This window comes from Oncorhynchus nerka, unplaced genomic scaffold, assembly GCF_034236695.1.
Source record: "Oncorhynchus nerka isolate Pitt River unplaced genomic scaffold, Oner_Uvic_2.0 unplaced_scaffold_3739, whole genome shotgun sequence".
Lineage (NCBI taxonomy): Eukaryota > Metazoa > Chordata > Actinopteri > Salmoniformes > Salmonidae > Oncorhynchus > Oncorhynchus nerka.
Genome location: NW_027037556.1, coordinates 2,301 through 20,441, shown reverse-complemented (window position 1 = coordinate 20,441; position 18,141 = coordinate 2,301). Strand labels below are relative to the sequence as shown.

Genomic DNA, 18,141 nt, shown 5'->3' with positions numbered 1-18,141 from the left:
TCATTATCATCTTGACCATTTTAACCTCACTACTTCTTTTTGACTTTCATAAAGATGTGTAGATTACTTTTATAAAGAAATTCAGAAAGACTGATATTTATATGCATTGCACTACGATGAATGCTCACACTCACTAACGGACCATTTTTTACCCAGGATTTACCCAGGATTTACCTCAGTGTTTTACCTCAGTGTTTTACCTAGGATTTACCTCAGTGTTTTACCTCAGTGTTTTACCTCAGTGTTTTACCTAGGATTTACCTCAGTGTTTTACCTCAGTGTTTTACCTAGGATTTACCTCAGTGTTTTACCTCAGTGTTTTACCTAGGATTTACCCCAGTGTTTTACCTCAGTGTTTTACCTCAGTGTTTTACCTCAGTGTTTTACCTAGGATTTACCCCAGTGTTTTACCTCAGTGTTTTACCTCAGTGTTTTACCTCAGTGTTTTACCTAGGATTTACCCCAGTGTTTTACCTAGGATTTACCTCAGTGTTTTACCTCAGTGTTTTACCCCAGTGTTTTACCTAGGATTTACCTCAGTGTTTTACCTCAGTGTTTTACCTCAGTGTTTTACCCCAGTGTTTTACCTCAGTGTTTTACCCCAGTGTTTTACCCCAGTGTTTTACCTCAGTGTTTTACCTCAGTGTTTTACCCCAGTGTTTTACCCCAGTGTTTTACACAGGATTTACCCAGAATACTCATCAGACCTGTCTGTTTCCATCTAGGCGTGCCGGCACCCGTGTCTCACTGGGCCATGGCTCCTTGTGGACCTGCTCTCAGCTGAGGACCAAACACAGGCCACCGGTACTTTTCAGCTGCCATTGATATAACTATGGCTAGCTGTGTCATTTTAGCAAATCAGTTGATTCTCACAAAGCAACTGATTTGATTATGCAGAAATGGTTGATTCTCACAGTCAGCCCTAGCAATGGAAACACAATTGCACTAGAGCTCACATTGAAATACAACACTGGCTAGGGGATACCTAGTCAGATGCACAACGGAACGCATTCAGCCAAGATGTGTCTTCCGAATTTAATGCAACCCCTCTGAACCAGAGAGGTGTAGGGATTTGCCTTAATCAAGGTCATCGGGGTTCAGGAAGTAGTTGTTGGGGGTTAATCACCTTGCTCAAGAGCAGATTCTTTCACCGTGTCAGCTCGGGGATTTGAACCGGCAACCTTCAGGTTACCGGCCCAATGCTCTTAACCAATGGGCTGCCACCAGTGGAATGTTTCTTACCGGTGTGATTACTACCTCTGACGGTTTGGAGCCTGAGGTCGTCACCTCATACAAGTATTTGGAGAGTATGGCTAGACGGTACACTGTCCTTCTCTCTCAGCACATATCAAAGCTGCAGGCTAAAGTTAAATCTAGACTTGGTTTCCTCTATCGTAAATCGCTCCTCTTTCACCCCGCTGACAAACTAACCCTGATTCAGATGGCCGTCCTACCCAGGCTAGATTACGGAGACGTAATTTATAGATCGGCAGGTAAGGGTGGCTCTCGAGCGGCTAGATGTTCTTTACCATTCGGCCATCAGATTTGCCACCAAAATGCTCCTTATAGGACACATCACTGCACTCTATACTCCTCTGTAAACTGGTCATCTCTGTATACCCGTCACAAGACCCACTGGTTGATGCTTATTTATAAAACCCTCTTAGGCCTCTCTCCTCCCTATCTGAGATATCTACTGCAGCCCTCATAAACCCCTACCTGGATTTGGTGGACGATGGCTTTGAACTGGGACGACCTCTCCATCCAGGTGTTGACCAGCTCCATGGCCCGGTCGAAGTTCTTCACGTACTCTCCGTACATCTTCAGGAAGGGGGCTAGCTTCTGCAGGATATCCCCGATGCGCGGGTTCACATCCCTGGGGGGAGAGAGAGGAGAGGTCAGGAAGGGGGCTAGCTTCTGCAGGATGTCCCCGATGCGTGGGTTCACATCCCTGGGGGGAGAGAGGAGAGGTCAGGAAGGGGCTGGGGCTTGCAGGATGTCCCCGATGCGGGGTTCACATCCCTGGGGGGAGAGAGAGGAGAGGTCAGGAAGGGGACTAGCTTCTGCAGGATGTCCCCGATGCGCGGGTTCACATCCCTGGGGAGAGAGGAGAGGTCAGGAAGGGGGCTGGCAGGATGTCTCGATTGGGTTCAGGGGGAGAGAGGAGAGGGGTCTTCTGCAGGATGTCCCCGATGCGCGGGTTCTCATCCCTGGGGGAGAGAGGAGAGGTCAGGAAGGGGCTAGCTTCTGCAGGATGTCCCCGATGCGTGGGTTCACATCCCTGGGGGAGAGAGGAGAGGTCAGGAAGGGGCTAGCTTCTGCAGGATGTCCCTGATGCGCGGGTTCACATCCTGGGGGGGAGAGGAGAGGTTCTTCATCCCTGGGGGGAGGGGGAGAGAGAGAGGTCAGGAAGGGGGTTAGCTTCTGCAGGATGTCCCCGATGCGGGTTCACATCCCTGGGGGGGGAGAGGCCAGAGGAGAGGTCAGGAAGGGGACTGGCTTCTGCAGGATGTCCCCGAGCGGGGTTCACATCCCTGGGGGAGAGGAGAGGTCAGGAAGGGGGCTGCTTCTGCAGGATGTCCCGATGCGCGGGTTCACATCCCTGGGGGAGAGAGGAGAGGTCAGGAAGGGGGCTAGCTTCTTGCAGGATGTCCCCGATGCGGGTTCTCATCCCTGGGGGAGAGAGGAGAGGTCAGGAAGGGGGCTCTTCTGCAGGATGTCCCCGATCACATCCCTGGGGGAGAGAGAGAGAGGAAGGGGGCTAGCTTCTGCAGGATGTCCCGAGTGGGTTCACATCCCTGGGGGAGAGAGGGAGAGGTCAGGAAGGGGCTAGCTTCTGCAGGATGTCCCGATGTTCCATCCCTGGGGGGGGGGAGGAGAGTCAGGAAGGGGGCTAGCTTCTGGGTCCCGATCACATCCTGGGGGAGAGAGGAGAGGTCAGGAAGGGGCTAGCTTCTGCAGGATGTCCCCGATGCGCGGGTTCACATCCCTGGGGGAGAGGAGAGGTCAGGAAGGGGCTCAGGATGTCCCCGGGGTTCACATCCCTGGGGGAGAGAGGAGAGGTCAGGAAGGGGGCTAGCTTGCAGGATGTCCCTGATGCGCGGGTTCACATCCCTGGGGAGAGAGGAGAGGTCAGGAAGGACTAGCTTCTGCAGGATGTCCCCGATGCGCGGGATCACATCCCTGGGGGAGAGAGAGGAGAGGTCAGGAAGGGGGCTAGCTTCTGCAGGATGTCCCCGATGCGCGGGTTCACATCCCTGGGGGGAGAGAGAGGAGAGGTCAGGGTTACAGGGAGTTTGTTTGTGTGTGTGTGTGTGTGTGTGTGTGTGTGTGTGTGTGTGTGTGTGTGTGTGTGTGTGTGTGTGTGTGTGTGTGTGTGTGTGTGTGTATGTGTGTGTGGCAGGAGAGCTGTGGGCGGAGTAGGCAAGTCCGGGCAAGGGTTATGGACAGAGAGAGGGAAAGCAGGGTCAGGGTTAGGGTTAGTCTAGGGTTAGAGGTAGACCCTGGGTCAGGGTTAGGGTTAGTCTAGGGTTAGAGGTAGGCCCTGGGTCAGGGTCAGGGTTAGTCTAGGGTTAGAGGTAGGCCCTGGGTCAGGGTTAGGTTAGTCTAGGGTTAGAGGTAGGCCCTGGGTCAGGGTAAGTGTTAGTCTAGGGTTAGAGGTAGGCCCTGGGTCAGGGTTAGTCTAGGGTTAGAGGTAGGCCCTGGGTCAGGGTTAGGGTTAGTCTAGGGTTAGAGGTAGACCCTGGGTCAGGGTTAGTCTAGGGTTAGAGGTAGGCCCTGGGTCAGGGTTAGTCTAGGGTTAGAGGTAGGCCCTGGGTCAGGGTTAGTCTAGGGTTAGAGGTAGACCCTGGGTAAGGATTAGTCTAGGGTTAGAGGTAGGCCCTGGGTCAGGGTTAGTCTAGGGTTAGAGGTAGACCCTGGGTCAGGATTAGTCTAGGGTTAGAGGTAGGCCCTGGGTCAGGGTTAGTGTAGGTTAGAGGTAGGCCCTGGGTCAGGGTTAGTGTAGGGTTAGAGGTAGGCCCTGGGTCAGGGTTAGTCTAGGGTTAGAGGTAGGCCCTGGGTCAGGGTTAGTCTAGGGTTAGAGGTAGGCCCTGGGTCAGGGTTAGTGTAGGGTTAGAGGTAGGCCCTGGGTCAGGGACTAGGGTTAGAGGTAGGCCCTGGGTCAGGGTTAGTGTAGGGTTAGAGGTAGGCCCTGGGTCAGGGACTAGGGTTAGAGGTAGGCCCTGGGTCAGGGTTAGTCTAGGGTTAGAGGTAGGCCCTGGGTCAGGGTCTAGGGTTAGAGGTAGGCCCTGGGTCAGGGTTAGGGTTAGTCTAGGGCTAGAGGTAGGCCCTGGGTCAGGGTTAGTGTAGGGTTAGAGGTAGACCCTGGGTAAGGGTTAGTGTAGGGTTAGAGGTAGGCCCTGGGTTAGGGTTAGTCTAGGGTTAGAGGTAGGCCCTGGGTTAGGGTTAGTCTAGGGTTAGAGGTAGGCCCTGGGTCAGGGTTAGTGTAGGGTTAGAGGTAGGCCCTGGGTCAGGGTTAGTGTAGGGTTAGAGGTAGGCCCTGGGTCAGGGTTAGTCTAGGGTTAGAGGTAGGCCCTGGGTCAGGGTTAGTGTAGGGTTAGAGGTAGGCCCTGGGTCAGGGTTAGTCTAGGGTTAGAGGTAGGCCCTGGGTCGGGGTTAGTCTAGGGTTAGAGGTAGGCCCTGGGTCAGGGTTAGTCTAGGGTTAGAGGTAGGCCCTGGGTCAGGGTTAGTCTACGGTTAGAGGCAGGCCCTGGGTCAGGGTTAGTCTAGGGTTAGAGGTAGGCCCTGGGTCAGGGTTAGTCTAGGGTTAGAGGTAGGCCCTGGGTCAGGGTTAGTCTAGGGTTAGAGGTAGGCCCTGGGTCAGGGTTAGTGTAGGGTTAGAGGTAGACCCTGGGTCAGGGTTAGTGTAGGGTTAGAGGTAGGCCCTGGGTCAGGGTTAGTGTAGGGTTAGAGGTAGGCCCTGGGTCAGGGTTAGGGTTAGTCTAGGGTTAGAGGTAGGCCCTGGGTCAGGGTTAGTGTAGGGTTAGAGGTAGGCCCTGGGTCAGGGTTAGTGTAGGGTTAGAGGTAGGCCCTGGGTCAGGGTTAGGGTTAGTCTAGGGTTAGAGGTAGGCCCTGGGTCAGGGTTAGTGTAGGGTTAGAGGTAGGCCCTGGGTCAGGGTTAGTCTAGGGTTAGAGGTAGGCCCTGGGTCAGGGTTAGTCTAGGGTTAGAGGTAGGCCCTGGGTCAGGGTTAGTCTAGGGTTAGAGGTAGGCCCTGGGTCAGGGTTAGTCTAGGGTTAGAGGTAGGCCCTGGGTCAGGGTTAGTGTAGGGTTAGAGGTAGGCCCTGGGTCGGGGTTAGTCTAGGGTTAGAGGTAGGCCCTGGGTCAGGGTTAGGGACTGGGGTCAGGGTTAGTCTAGGGTTAGAGGTAGGCCCTGGGTCAGGGTTAGTGTAGGGTTAGAGGTAGGCCCTGGGTCAGGGTTAGTGTAGGGTTAGAGGTAGGCCCTGGGTCAGGGTTAGTGTAGGGTTAGAGGTAGGCCCTGGGTCAGGGTTAGTGTAGGGTTAGAGGTAGGCCCTGGGTCAGGGTTAGTGTAGGGTTAGAGGTAGGCCATGGGTCAGGGTTAGTCTAGGGTTAGAGGTAGGCCCTGGTCCAAGGTTAGTGTAGGGTTAGAGGTAGACCCTGGGTCAGGGTTAGTGTAGGGTTAGAGGTAGACCCTGGGTCAGGGTTAGTGTAGGGTTAGAGGTAGACCCTGGGTCAGGGTTAGGGACTGGGGTCAGGGTTTAACTCACCACTCCGCCATGCGTTTCTCCAGGGCGGGGAGCAGGAACTGCTGGTGGAAACAGTATATAGAGCAGATGTTGGAGAAGATACCCATGACCACATCTAGAGGGAAGGAGGAGCGGGAGCGCGCCTCCTCTAGGAGGGAGGAGCAGAACACCTGGTCCAGGAGGTACAGCCGAGACACGTAGGCCTTCTCTGTGTGGAGGAGCTCATTGGCTATGTTGAACACACGCTGCTGCACCGACAGCTGGGATTGGTCGGAGAGAGAAAGAGAGAGAGAGAGAGAGAGAGAGAGAGAGAGAGAGAGAGAGAGAGAGAGAGAGAGAGAAGAGAAAGAGAGAGAGAAAGAGACACACACACACACACACACACAGAGAGACAAATACACAGAGACACACATACACACACGCACACAGAAGAAGCTAGATCAGTATCTTGACCAAGTCCAAAATAACAAGTTGTCATGGTAACGGCACTGGAAAATGTTGTGCTTGTACATTTTCCATATTTCAGATGGTTCATATGACTTTATTAATAAGTGATGCTAAAGAAGAGTCTGGCCTACCTCCGTAGAGTCCTGTCTGTCTGTTTGAGGCAGGGCCAAAGGCAGCAGATCCATCATGGGGTTGATCAGTTCAATTGTCTCGTCCCCACTCCCCTCCTCCAAGTCACTGTCCCCCTCCGAATCTCTCCCCCCCTCAGCCGATGCCCCCTCTCCCCCCGGACCCTCGGCATAGCCGGAAGAGGAGGAGCTAGAGAGGCGTGGCAGCGTGAGGGCGGGACTACATGGGTAGATGACCCGGTCCTCGTCGCCGGCGAAACACAGCTCCTCGCTGTGGGACGGAGAGCTGATGCTGTCGATGCCAGAGTCCCGATTGGCCAGCTTGCCGTCCGTCTGCGGCTGAAGGAGGGGCAAGTGTTCAGAGGGGATCTCTGATTGGCTCTCTGATTCTGACCCCACCTGCTCCCTCATCTCCATGGTGTCTGTGAGTCTCTCCGAGGCGCTGTAGCCAGACTCCATGGACAGACGCTTGTCAGAGATAGAGCACAACGTTTCTAGTTCATTATCGTTGTCATCCTCTGGTACCTCCGTCTCCCCCGGCAACACATTAACCAGCACAGCCAGCCCCTGAGGTAGATCCCGGAGCTCCTGGAGGTCTTGAGAGGAACCAGGGGGCCAGACCACGGGGAGACAGCCCAGAGGGAGCTCTGAGGCTGCGGGAGAGAAGGTGTCCCCTCCTGGTCCCGTCTCGAGGAGCCGGGGGGTGCAGAGACCCCCTCCCGTGATATCAGGCACCACAATGATCTTCTCCCTGTAGAGTAAACACAGATTTAGAATGAAGTCTTAAAAAACTGGAGGAACTATATTATCTGGGGGAGAAAATCAATGACTCCTAAGTGGACAGTATATACTATAACTATGTCATTAATCACTTGGAACTATGTCATTAATCACTTGGAAATATGTCATTAATCACTTGGAACTATGTCATTAATCACTATGAACTATGTCATTAATCACTTGGAACTATGTCATTAATCACTTGGAACTATGTCATTAACCACTTGGAACTATGTCATTAATCTCTTGGAACTATGTCATTCATCTCTTGGAACTATGTCATTCATCTCTATAACTATGTCATTAATCTCTATAACTATGTCATTAATCTCTATGGAACTATGTCATTAATCACTATAACTATGTCATTAATCACTTGGAACTATGTCATTAATCACTTGGAACTATGTCATTAATCACTATGGAACTATGTCATTAACCACTTGGAACTATGTCATTAATCTCTTGGAACTATGTCATTAATCACTATAACTATGTCATTAATCACTTGGAACTATGTCATTAATCACTTGGAACTATGTCATTAATCACTTGGAACTATGTCATTAATCACTATAACTATGTCATTAATCACTTGGAACTATGTCATTAATCACTATAACTATGTCATTAATCACTTGGAACTATGTCATTAATCACTATAACTATGTCATTAATCACTTAACTATGTCATTAATCACTATAACTATGTCATTAATCACTATAACTATGTCATTAATCACTATAACTATGTCATTAATCACTTGGAACTATGTCATTAATCACTTGGAACTATGTCATTAATCACTTGGAACTATGTCATTAATCACTTGGAACTATGTCATTAATCACTATAACTATGTCATTAATCTCTATAACTATGTCATTAATCACTATAACTATGTCATTAATCACTATAACTATGTCATTAATCACTATAACTATGTCATTAATCTCTATAACTATGTCATTAATCACTATAACTATGTCATTAATCACTATAACTATGTCATTAATCACTATACCTATGTCATTAATCACTATAAAAATGTCATTAATCTCTATAACTATGTCATTAATCTCTTGGAACTATGTCATTAATCTCTATAACTATGTCATTAATCACTTGGAACTATGTCATGAATCACTATAACTATGTCATTAATAACTATAACTATGTCATTAATCACTATAACTATATCATTAATCACTTGGAACTATGTCATTAATCACTTGGAACTATGTCATTAATCACTTGGAACTATGTCATTAATCATTATAACTATGTCATTAATCACTATAACTATGTCATTAATCACTATAACTATGTCATTAATCACTATAACTATGTCATTAATCACTTGGAACTATGTCATTAATCACTTGGAACTATGTCATTAATCACTATAACTATGTCATTAATCACTTGGAACTATGTCATTAATCACTTGGAACTATGTCATTAATCATTATAACTATGTCATTAATCACTATAACTATGTCATTAATCACTATAACTATGTCATTAATCACTATAACTATATCATTAATCACTTGGAACTATGTCATTAATCACTTGGAACTATGTCATTAATCACTTGGAACTATGTCATTAATCACTTGGAACTATGTCATTAATCACTATAACTATGTCATTAATCTCTATAACTATGTCATTAATCACTTGGAACTATGTCATTAATCACTATAACTATGTCATTAATCACTTGGAACTATGTAATTAATCACTATAACTATGTCATTAATCACTTGGAACTATGTCATTAATCACTTGGAACTATGTCATTAATCACTTGGAACTATGTCATTAATCTCTTGGAACTATGTCATTAATCACTATAACTATGTCATTAATCACTTGGAACTATGTCATTAATCACTATACCTATGTCATTAATCACTATAAAAATGTCATTAATCTCTATAACTATGTCATTAATCACTATAACTATGTCATTAATCACTTGGAACTATGTAATGAATCACTATAACTATGTCATTAATAACTATAACTATGTCATTAATCACTTGGAACTATGTCATGAATCACTATAACTATGTCATTAATAACTATAACTATGTCATTAATCACTATAAAAATTTCATTAATCTCTATAACTATGTCATTAATCTATTGGAACTATGTCATTAATCACTATAACTATGTCATTAATCACTATAACTATGTCATTAATCACTTGGAACTATGTCATTAATGACTTGGAACTATGTCATTAATCACTTGGAACTATGTCATTAATCACTTGGAACTATGTCATTAATCTCTATAACTATGTCATTAATCACTATAACAATGTAATGAATCACTATAACTATGTAATGAATCACTATAACTATGTCATTAATCACTATAACTATGTCATTAATCACTATAACTATATCATTAATCACTTGGAACTATGTCATTAATCACTTGGAACTATGTCATTAATCACTTGGAACTATGTCATTAATCATTATAACTATGTCATTAATCACTATAACTATGTCATTAATCACTATAACTATGTCATTAATCACTATAACTATGTCATTAATCACTATAACTATATCATTAATCATTATAACTATGTCATTAATCTCTATAACTATGTCATTAATCACTATAACTATGTCATTAATCACTATAACAATGTAATGAATCACTATAACTATGTAATGAATCACTATAACTATGTCATTAATCACTATACCTATGTCATTAATCACTATAAAAATGTCATTAATCTCTATAACTATGTCATTAATCACTTGGAACTATGTCATGAATCACTATAACTATGTCATTAATAACTATAACTATGTCATTAATCACTATAACTATATCATTAATCACTTGGAACTATGTCATTAATCACTTGGAACTATGTCATTAATCACTTGGAACTATGTCATTAATCATTATAACTATGTCATTAATCACTATAACTATGTCATTAATCACTATAACTATGTCATTAATCACTATAACTATGTCATTAATCACTATAAATATGTCATTAATCTCTTGGAACTATGTCATTAATCACTATAACTATGTCATTAATCACTTGGAACTATGTCATTAATCACTTGGAACTATGTCATTAATCATTATAACTATGTCATTAATCACTATAACTATGTCATTAATCACTATAACTATGTCATTAATCACTATAACTATATCATTAATCACTTGGAACTATGTCATTAATCACTTGGAACTATGTCATTAATCACTTGGAACTATGTCATTAATCACTTGGAACTATGTCATTAATCACTATAACTATGTCATTAATCACTTGGAACTATGTCATTAATCTCTATAACTATGTCATTAATCACTTGGAACTATGTCATTAATCACTATAACTATGTCATTAATCACTTGGAACTATGTAATGAATCACTATAACTATGTCATTAATCACTTGGAACTATGTCATTAATCACTTGGAACTATGTCATTAATCACTTGGAACTATGTCATTAATCTCTTGGAACTATGTCATTAATCACTATAACTATGTCATTAATCACTTGGAACTATGTCATTAATCACTATACCTATGTCATTAATCACTATAAAAATGTCATTAATCTCTATAACTATGTCATTAATCACTATAACTATGTCATTAATCACTTGGAACTATGTCATTAATCACTATAACTATGTCATTAATAACTATAACTATGTCATTAATCACTTGGAACTATGTCATGAATCACTATAACTATGTCATTAATAACTATAACTATGTCATTAATCACTATAAAAATTTCATTAATCTCTATAACTATGTCATTAATCTATTGGAACTATGTCATTAATCACTATAACTATGTCATTAATCACTATAACTATGTCATTAATCACTTGGAACTATGTCATTAATGACTTGGAACTATGTCATTAATCACTTGGAACTATGTCATTAATCACTTGGAACTATGTCATTAATCTCTATAACTATGTCATTAATCACTATAACTATGTCATTAATCACTATAACTATGTCATTAATCACTTGGAACTATGTCATTAATCACTTGGAACTATGTCATTAATCTATAACTATGTCATTAATAACTATAACTATGTCATTAATCACTATAAAAATGTCATTAATCTCTATAACTATGTCATTAATCACTATAACTATGTCATTAATCTCTTGGAACTATGTCATTAATCTCTTGGAACTATGTCATTAATCACTATAACTATGTCATTAATCTCTTGGAACTATGTCATTAATCTCTTGGAACTATGTCATTAATCACTATAAATATGTCATTAATCACTTGGAACTATGTCATTAATCACTATAACTATGTCATTAATCACTTGGAACTATGTCATTAATCACTTGGAACTATGTCATTAATCACTTGGAACTATGTAATTGGTTCCATTGTAGGCCTACCGTGAAGACTGAGGTCAGCTCAAATACTTGACCTAAGTTTGATCCTGAGAATGACGGCTCACCTCTCAAACTTCTCGATGAGGGAGAGCACGCATGCGGTGGGGGAGGAGCTTCCCTCAACGCGGGGGAGTGTTTGGGGATGGCTGGCTCCTCCCCCTCTGGGGTCTGCAGGCAGAGGTCTACAGGGTGGAGGCAGAGGGAGGGGCTTGTCTGGGGCGCGGGGGCGTGGTCTAGCAGCACCAGCACTCTGCTGCAGGTGAGGAGGCTTTGGGGGCACTGAGGAGAAACAACACGACATACAACATGTTACTGACTGAGGAGAAATAACACGACATACAAGGTGTTGATCATCTTCGTATTTTACCTAATATCTCTGATTAAACTACAGTAAACACAGTGTTACTGCTCAGATAAAGAGGGACGTAATGTCTTCTTTAAGATTTTAATAGTTGATATCATTAGGCGGCCACGTCGGATGTGGCATGGCTTGCAAACTGTAACGGATTATAAAGGTAAACCCAACCGCGAGCTGCCCAGTGGCGTGAGCCTACCAGACGAGCAATATTTATATTTTGTATTTATTAGGGATCCCCACAGACTCTTCCAATCTGTCCAAACACATTAAGATGCTTACATTACATATAAAACAAAAGATAAAACAGGACATCATGTAACATTACTACACCACTACATATCTACAATACAAAAATGTATAATACCACCATACAATAATATTACAATGTACGTGTGTGTAGAATGCGTGTGCTTGTGTGCGTGTGCATGTGTCTGTACCTGTGTGTGTGTGTGTGTGTGTTTGTGTCTCTTCACAGTCTCCGTTGTTCTATAAGGTGTATTTTGATCTGTTTTTTAAATCTGATTCTCCTGCTGCATCAGTTACCTGATGTGGAATAGAGTTCCATGTAGTCATGGCTCTATGTAGTACTGTGGAATAGAGTTCCATGTAGTCATGGCTCTATGTAGTACTGTGGAATAGAGTTCCATGTAGTCATGGCTCTATGTAGTACTGTGGAATAGAGTTCCATGTGGTCATGGCTCATGTAGTACTGTGGAAGAGTTCCATGTAGTCATGGCTCTATGTAGTACTGTGAATAGAGTTTGTTGTCATGGCTCTATGTAGTACTGTGGAATAGAGTTCCATGTAGTCATGGCTCTATGTAGTACTGTGGAATAGAGTTCCATGTAGTCATGGCTCTATGTAGTACTGTGGAATAGAGTTCCATGTAGTCATGGCTCTATGTAGTACTGCAGGAATAGAGTTCCATGTAGTCATGGCTCTATGTAGTACTGTGTCTAGAGTTCCATGTAGTCATGGCTCTATGTAGTACCAGCAATAGAGTTGCATGTAGTCATGGCTCTATGTAGTACTGTGGAATAGAGTTCCATGAACATGGCTCTATGTAGTACTGTGGAATAGAGTTCCATACATGGCTCTATGTAGTCATCTTCGTATTTTCCATGTAGTCATGGATCTATGTAGTACTGTGGAATACAGTTCCATGTGTTACTGGTCAGAGTACTGTGGAATAGAGTTCCATGTTGTCATGGCTCTATGTAGTACTGAATAGAGTTCCATGTAGTCATGGCTCTATGTAGTACTGTGAATAGAGTTCCATGTAGTCATGGCTTATGTAGTACTGTGGAATAGAGTTCCATGCTGCCATGGCTCTGTGTAGTACTGTGGAATAGAGTTCCATGTAGTCATGGCTTTGTAGTACTTGGAATAGAGTTCCATGTAGTCATGGCTCTGTGTAGTACTGTGGAACACAGTTCCAAGTCATGGCTCTGTGTAGTACTATGGAATAGAGTTCCATGTAAAACATGGCATCTATGTAGTACTGTGGAATAGAGTTCCATGTAGTCATGGCTACTGTGTAGTACTGTGGAATACCAGTTCCATGTATTCATGGCTCTGTGTAGTACTGTGGAATGAGTTCATGTAGTCATGGCACTATGTAGTACTGTGGAATAGAGTTCCATGTAGTCATGGTTCTATGTAGTACTGTGGAATAGAGTTCCATGTAGTCATGGCTAGAGTTCCATTTTGTCATCTGTAGAATAGAGTTCCATGTAGTCATGGCTCATGTAGTACTGTGGAATAGAGTTCCATGTAGTCATGGCTCTATGTAGTACTGTGGAATAGAGTTCCATGTAGTCATGGCACTATGTAGTACTGTGGAATAGAGTTCCATGTAGTCATGGCTCTATGTAGTACTGTGGAATAGAGTTCCATGTAGTCATGGCTTATGTAGTACTGTGAATAGAGTTCCATGTAGTCATGGCTCTATGTAGTACTGTGGAATAGAGTTCCATGTAGTCATGGCTTCTATGTAGTACTGTGGAATAGAGTTCCATGTAGTCATGGTTCTATGTAGTACTGTGGAATAGAGTTCCATGTAGTCATGGCTCTATGTAGTACTGTGGAATAGAGTTCTCATGTAGTCATGGCTCTATGTAGTACTGTGGAATAGAGTTCCATGTAGTCATGGCTCTATGTAGTACTGTGGAATAGAGTTCCATGTAGTCATGGCTCTTATGTAGTACTGTGGAATAGAGTTCCATGTATGTAGTCATGTAGTACTGTGGGAATAGAGTTCCATGTAGTCTGTGGCTCTATGTATAATAGAGTTCCATGTAGTCATGGACTCTATGTAGTACTGTGGAATAGAGTTCCATGTAGTCATGGCTCTATGTAGTACTGTGGAATAGAGTTCCATGTAGTCATGGCTCTATGTAGTACTGTGGAATAGAGTTCCATGTAGTCATGGCTCTATGTAGTACTGTGGAATAGAGTTCCATGTAGTCATGGACTCTATGTAGTACTGTGGAATAGAGTTCCATGTAGTCATGGCTCTATGTAGTACTGTGGAATAGAGTTCCATGTAGTCATGGCTCTATGTGGAATAGAGTTCCAGTCATGGCTGTGTAGTACTGTGGAATAGAGTTCCATGTAGTCATGGCTCTATGTAGTACTGTGGAATAGAGTTCCATGTAGTCATGGCTCTATGTAGTACTGTGGAATAGAGTTCCATGTAGTCATGGCTCTGTGTAGTTGTGGAATAGAGTTCCATGTAGTCATGGCTCTGTGTAGTACTGTGGAATAGAGTTCCATGTAGTCATGACTCTATGTAGTACTGTGGAATAGAGTTCCATGTAGTCATGGCTCTATGTAGTACTGTGGAATAGAGTTCCATGTAGTCATGGCTCTATGTAGTACTGTAGTCATGGCTTCATAGAATAGTTCCATGTAGTCATGGCTCTATGTACTGTGGAATAGAGTTCCATGTAGTCATGGCTCTATGTAGTGCTGTGGAATAGAGTTCCATGTAGTCATGGCTCTATGTAGTACTGTGGAATAGAGTTCCATGTAGTCGTGGCTCTAGTGTAGTAGTCATGGCTCTATATGTAGTACTGTGGAATAGAGTTCCATGTAGTCATGGCTCTATGTAGTACTGTGGAATAGAGTTCCATGTAGTCATGGCTCTATGTAGTACTGTGGAATAGAGTTCCATGTAGTCATGGCTCTATGTAGTACTGTGAATAGAGTTCCATGTAGTCATGGCTCTGTGTAGTACTGTGGGAATAGAGTTCCATGTAGTCATGGCTCTATGTAGTACTGTGGAATAGAGTTCCATGTAGTCCATGGCTCTCTATGTAGTACTGTGGAATAGAGTTCCATGTAGTCATGACTCTATGTAGTACTGTGGAATAGAGTTCCATGTAGTCATGGCTCTATGTAGTACTGTGGAATAGAGTTCCATGTAGTCATGGCTCTATGTAGTACTGTGGAATAGAGTCTCCATGTAGTCATGGCTCTATGTAGTACTGTGGAATAGAGTTCCATGTAGTCATGGCTCTATGTAGTACTGTGGAATAGAGTTCCATGTAGTCATGGCTCTATGTAGTACTGTGGAATAGAGTTCCATGTAGTCATGGCTCTATGTAGTACTGTGGAATAGAGTTCCATGTAGTCATGGCTCTAGTGTAGTACTGTGGAATAGAGTTCCATGTAGGCATGGCTCTATGTAGTACTGTGGAATAGAGTTCCATGTAGTCATGGCTCTATGTAGTACTGTGGAATAGAGTTCCATGTAGTCATGGCTCTATGTAGTACTGTGGAATAGAGTTCCATGTAGTCATGGCTCTATGTAATACTGTGGAATAGAGTTCCATGTAGTCATGGCTCTATGTAGTACTGTGGAATAGAGTTCCATGTAGTCATGGCTCTATGTAGTACTGTGGAATAGAGTTCCATGTAGTCATGGCTCTATGTAGTACTGTGCGCCTCCCATAGTCTGTTCTATAGTTTAAACAGACAGCTCGGTACATTCAGCTTGTCAACACTTCTTACCAAAACAAGTAGTGATGACGTCAATCTCTCTTCCACTTTATATGCCTTCTAAGCCTGCTTTGAGGCAAGCAACACTGAATCATGCATAAGAGCACCAGCTGTTCCGGATGACTGTATGATCACGCTCTCCGTAGCCGATGTGGGTAAAACCTTTAAACAGGCTAATATTCACAAGACCGCAGGGCAAGACGGATTACCAGGACACATAGTCAGAGCATGCGCTGACCAGCTGACAAGTCTCTTCACTGACCTCTCCCTGACCCAGTCTGTAATACCAACATGTTTCAAACAGACCAACATAGTCCCTGTGCCCAAGAACACCAAGGTAACCTGTCTAAATGATTACCGCCCCGCAGCACTCATATCGGTAGCCATGAAATGCTTTGAAAGGATGATCATGGCTCACATCAACACCATCATCCCAGACTCCCTGGATCCACTCCAATTCACATACCACCCCAACAGATCCACAGATGACTCAATCTCTATTGCACTCCTCACTGCCCTTTCCCACATGGACAAAAGGAACACCTATGTGAGAATGCTGTTCATTGACTACAGCTCAGCGTTCAACACCATAGTGCCCTCCAAGCTCATCACTAAGCTAAGGACCCTTGGACAGAACACCTCCCTCTGCAACTGGATCCTGGACTTCCTGACGGGCCGTCCCCAGGTGGTGAGGGTTGGCAACAACACATCTGACACACTGGCCCTCAACACGGGAGTCCCTCAAGGATGTGTGCTTAGTCCGCTTCCTGTACTACCAGTTCACCCACGAGCAACGATGGTTGGCCTGATCCTCAACGATGATGAAACAGCCTATAGAGAGAGGTCAGAAACCCGGCAGGTGTGGTACCAGGACAACAACCTCTCCCTCAGCAAGACAAAGGAGCTGATCGTGGACTACAGGGAACAGAGTGACAAATAACATTTGAATTGATTTTGATTTACCTTGTGGTTTAGGCCCAGGTAAGGGAGGGCGTGTCTTGAGGGCGGTGGAGGGCACTTCTTGAGGAGTTCCACTCCCATTGTCTCCTCTGTTACAGCTGTGTCGAGCGGGGTTCAGCAGGGCCCCGGGGGATTGCAGACCCAGTGGCCCGGAGGTTTGAGGGCCGGGGTCTGAGCTTAGGCGAGGGGTCTCTGTCTGGGTGTCTGAGTCGTCGTCGTGGGCCCCGAGGCATGCACCGTGAGCACCAGGCTCCAGGGATAGGCTCTTAGTCATCAGCCGAGGACTGGAGGAGGACGGGCCTGGGGAGATGATAGGTAGACAAGTTATAGAGTATACAGTATTATACCTCGTACTGGAGGTCACTGAGAGAGAGAAACATAGTACATAGACAATCAATAAAATGTATTTATAAACCACTTTTTACATGAGCAGTTCCTGTACAGAAACCCAGCCTAAAACCCCCAAAGAGCAATGAAGAAGCACGGTGTCCATGGAAAAACTCCCTAGAAAGGCAGGAACATAGGAAGAAACCTAGAGAGGAACCAGGGTCAGAGGAACCAGGACATCAGTTACATAAACGCATACATATACATTATAGATTATTTAATACTGGACTGGACGAGGACGGGCCAGAGGGAGACAGGGAGACAAGTAGGGACCAGAGCCATCACCAGAGTTTCAGAACATTCAGTTGGTTGCCCAGTTGGCTGCCCAGGTGGCTGCCCAGTTGGCTGCCCAGGTGGCTGCCCAGTTGGCTGCCCAGGTGGCTGCCCAGGTGGCTGCCCAGTTGGCTGCCCAGTATTGGAAAGCTCAGGAAAACATCAGTGAAGCTCATCGGCGGCAGGTAGCCTGGCGGGAAGGACCTTTGGGCCGGTAACCAAAAGGTTGCTGGATTGAAATAGCTTTGGTTAGTGAGGCAGCTCCAAAATGCAGGTGTTTCAGCCTAGCTCAGTGCTTTCTGTAGTGATGGGGTTAGCAAGCAGAAAATACGGAGGTGTTGTTAATATTCTCCAGTTGCGCCGTGATTGGCTAAGTGTTCTGTCACTCATGGAGGGGTTGTTAATATTCTCCAGTTGCGCCGTGATTGGCTCAGTGTTCTGTCACTCATGGAGGGGTTGTTAATATTCTCCAGTTGCGCCGTGATTGGCTCAGTGTTCTGTCACTCATGGGGACACTACGTCACCACAAAATCTACAAGGAGAGCTCAAAAATTCTAGCCCCTTTTGGGTGCTGCCATAGAGTTACGTGAGAAGTGCCCATCCAAGA

General features: G+C 44.4%; 1 protein-coding gene across 1 annotated transcript; it reads right to left on the bottom strand.

Annotated features, from left to right (window-relative positions):
• Window positions 1-1,697: 1,697 nt before the first annotated feature.
• LOC115104837 (FYVE, RhoGEF and PH domain-containing protein 1-like) lies at window positions 1,698-17,710 on the bottom strand (the record flags this gene model as incomplete). The annotated part of the gene is made up of 6 exons (XM_065014330.1): window positions 17,547-17,710; window positions 16,878-17,227; window positions 11,620-11,833; window positions 6,324-7,071; window positions 5,767-6,005; window positions 1,698-1,876 (listed from the first exon to the last, which is right to left on the bottom strand). Coding segments are annotated over exons 1-6 (1,894 nt in total), but the record flags the coding sequence as incomplete, so codon positions are not given.
• Window positions 17,711-18,141: the final 431 nt, after the last annotated feature.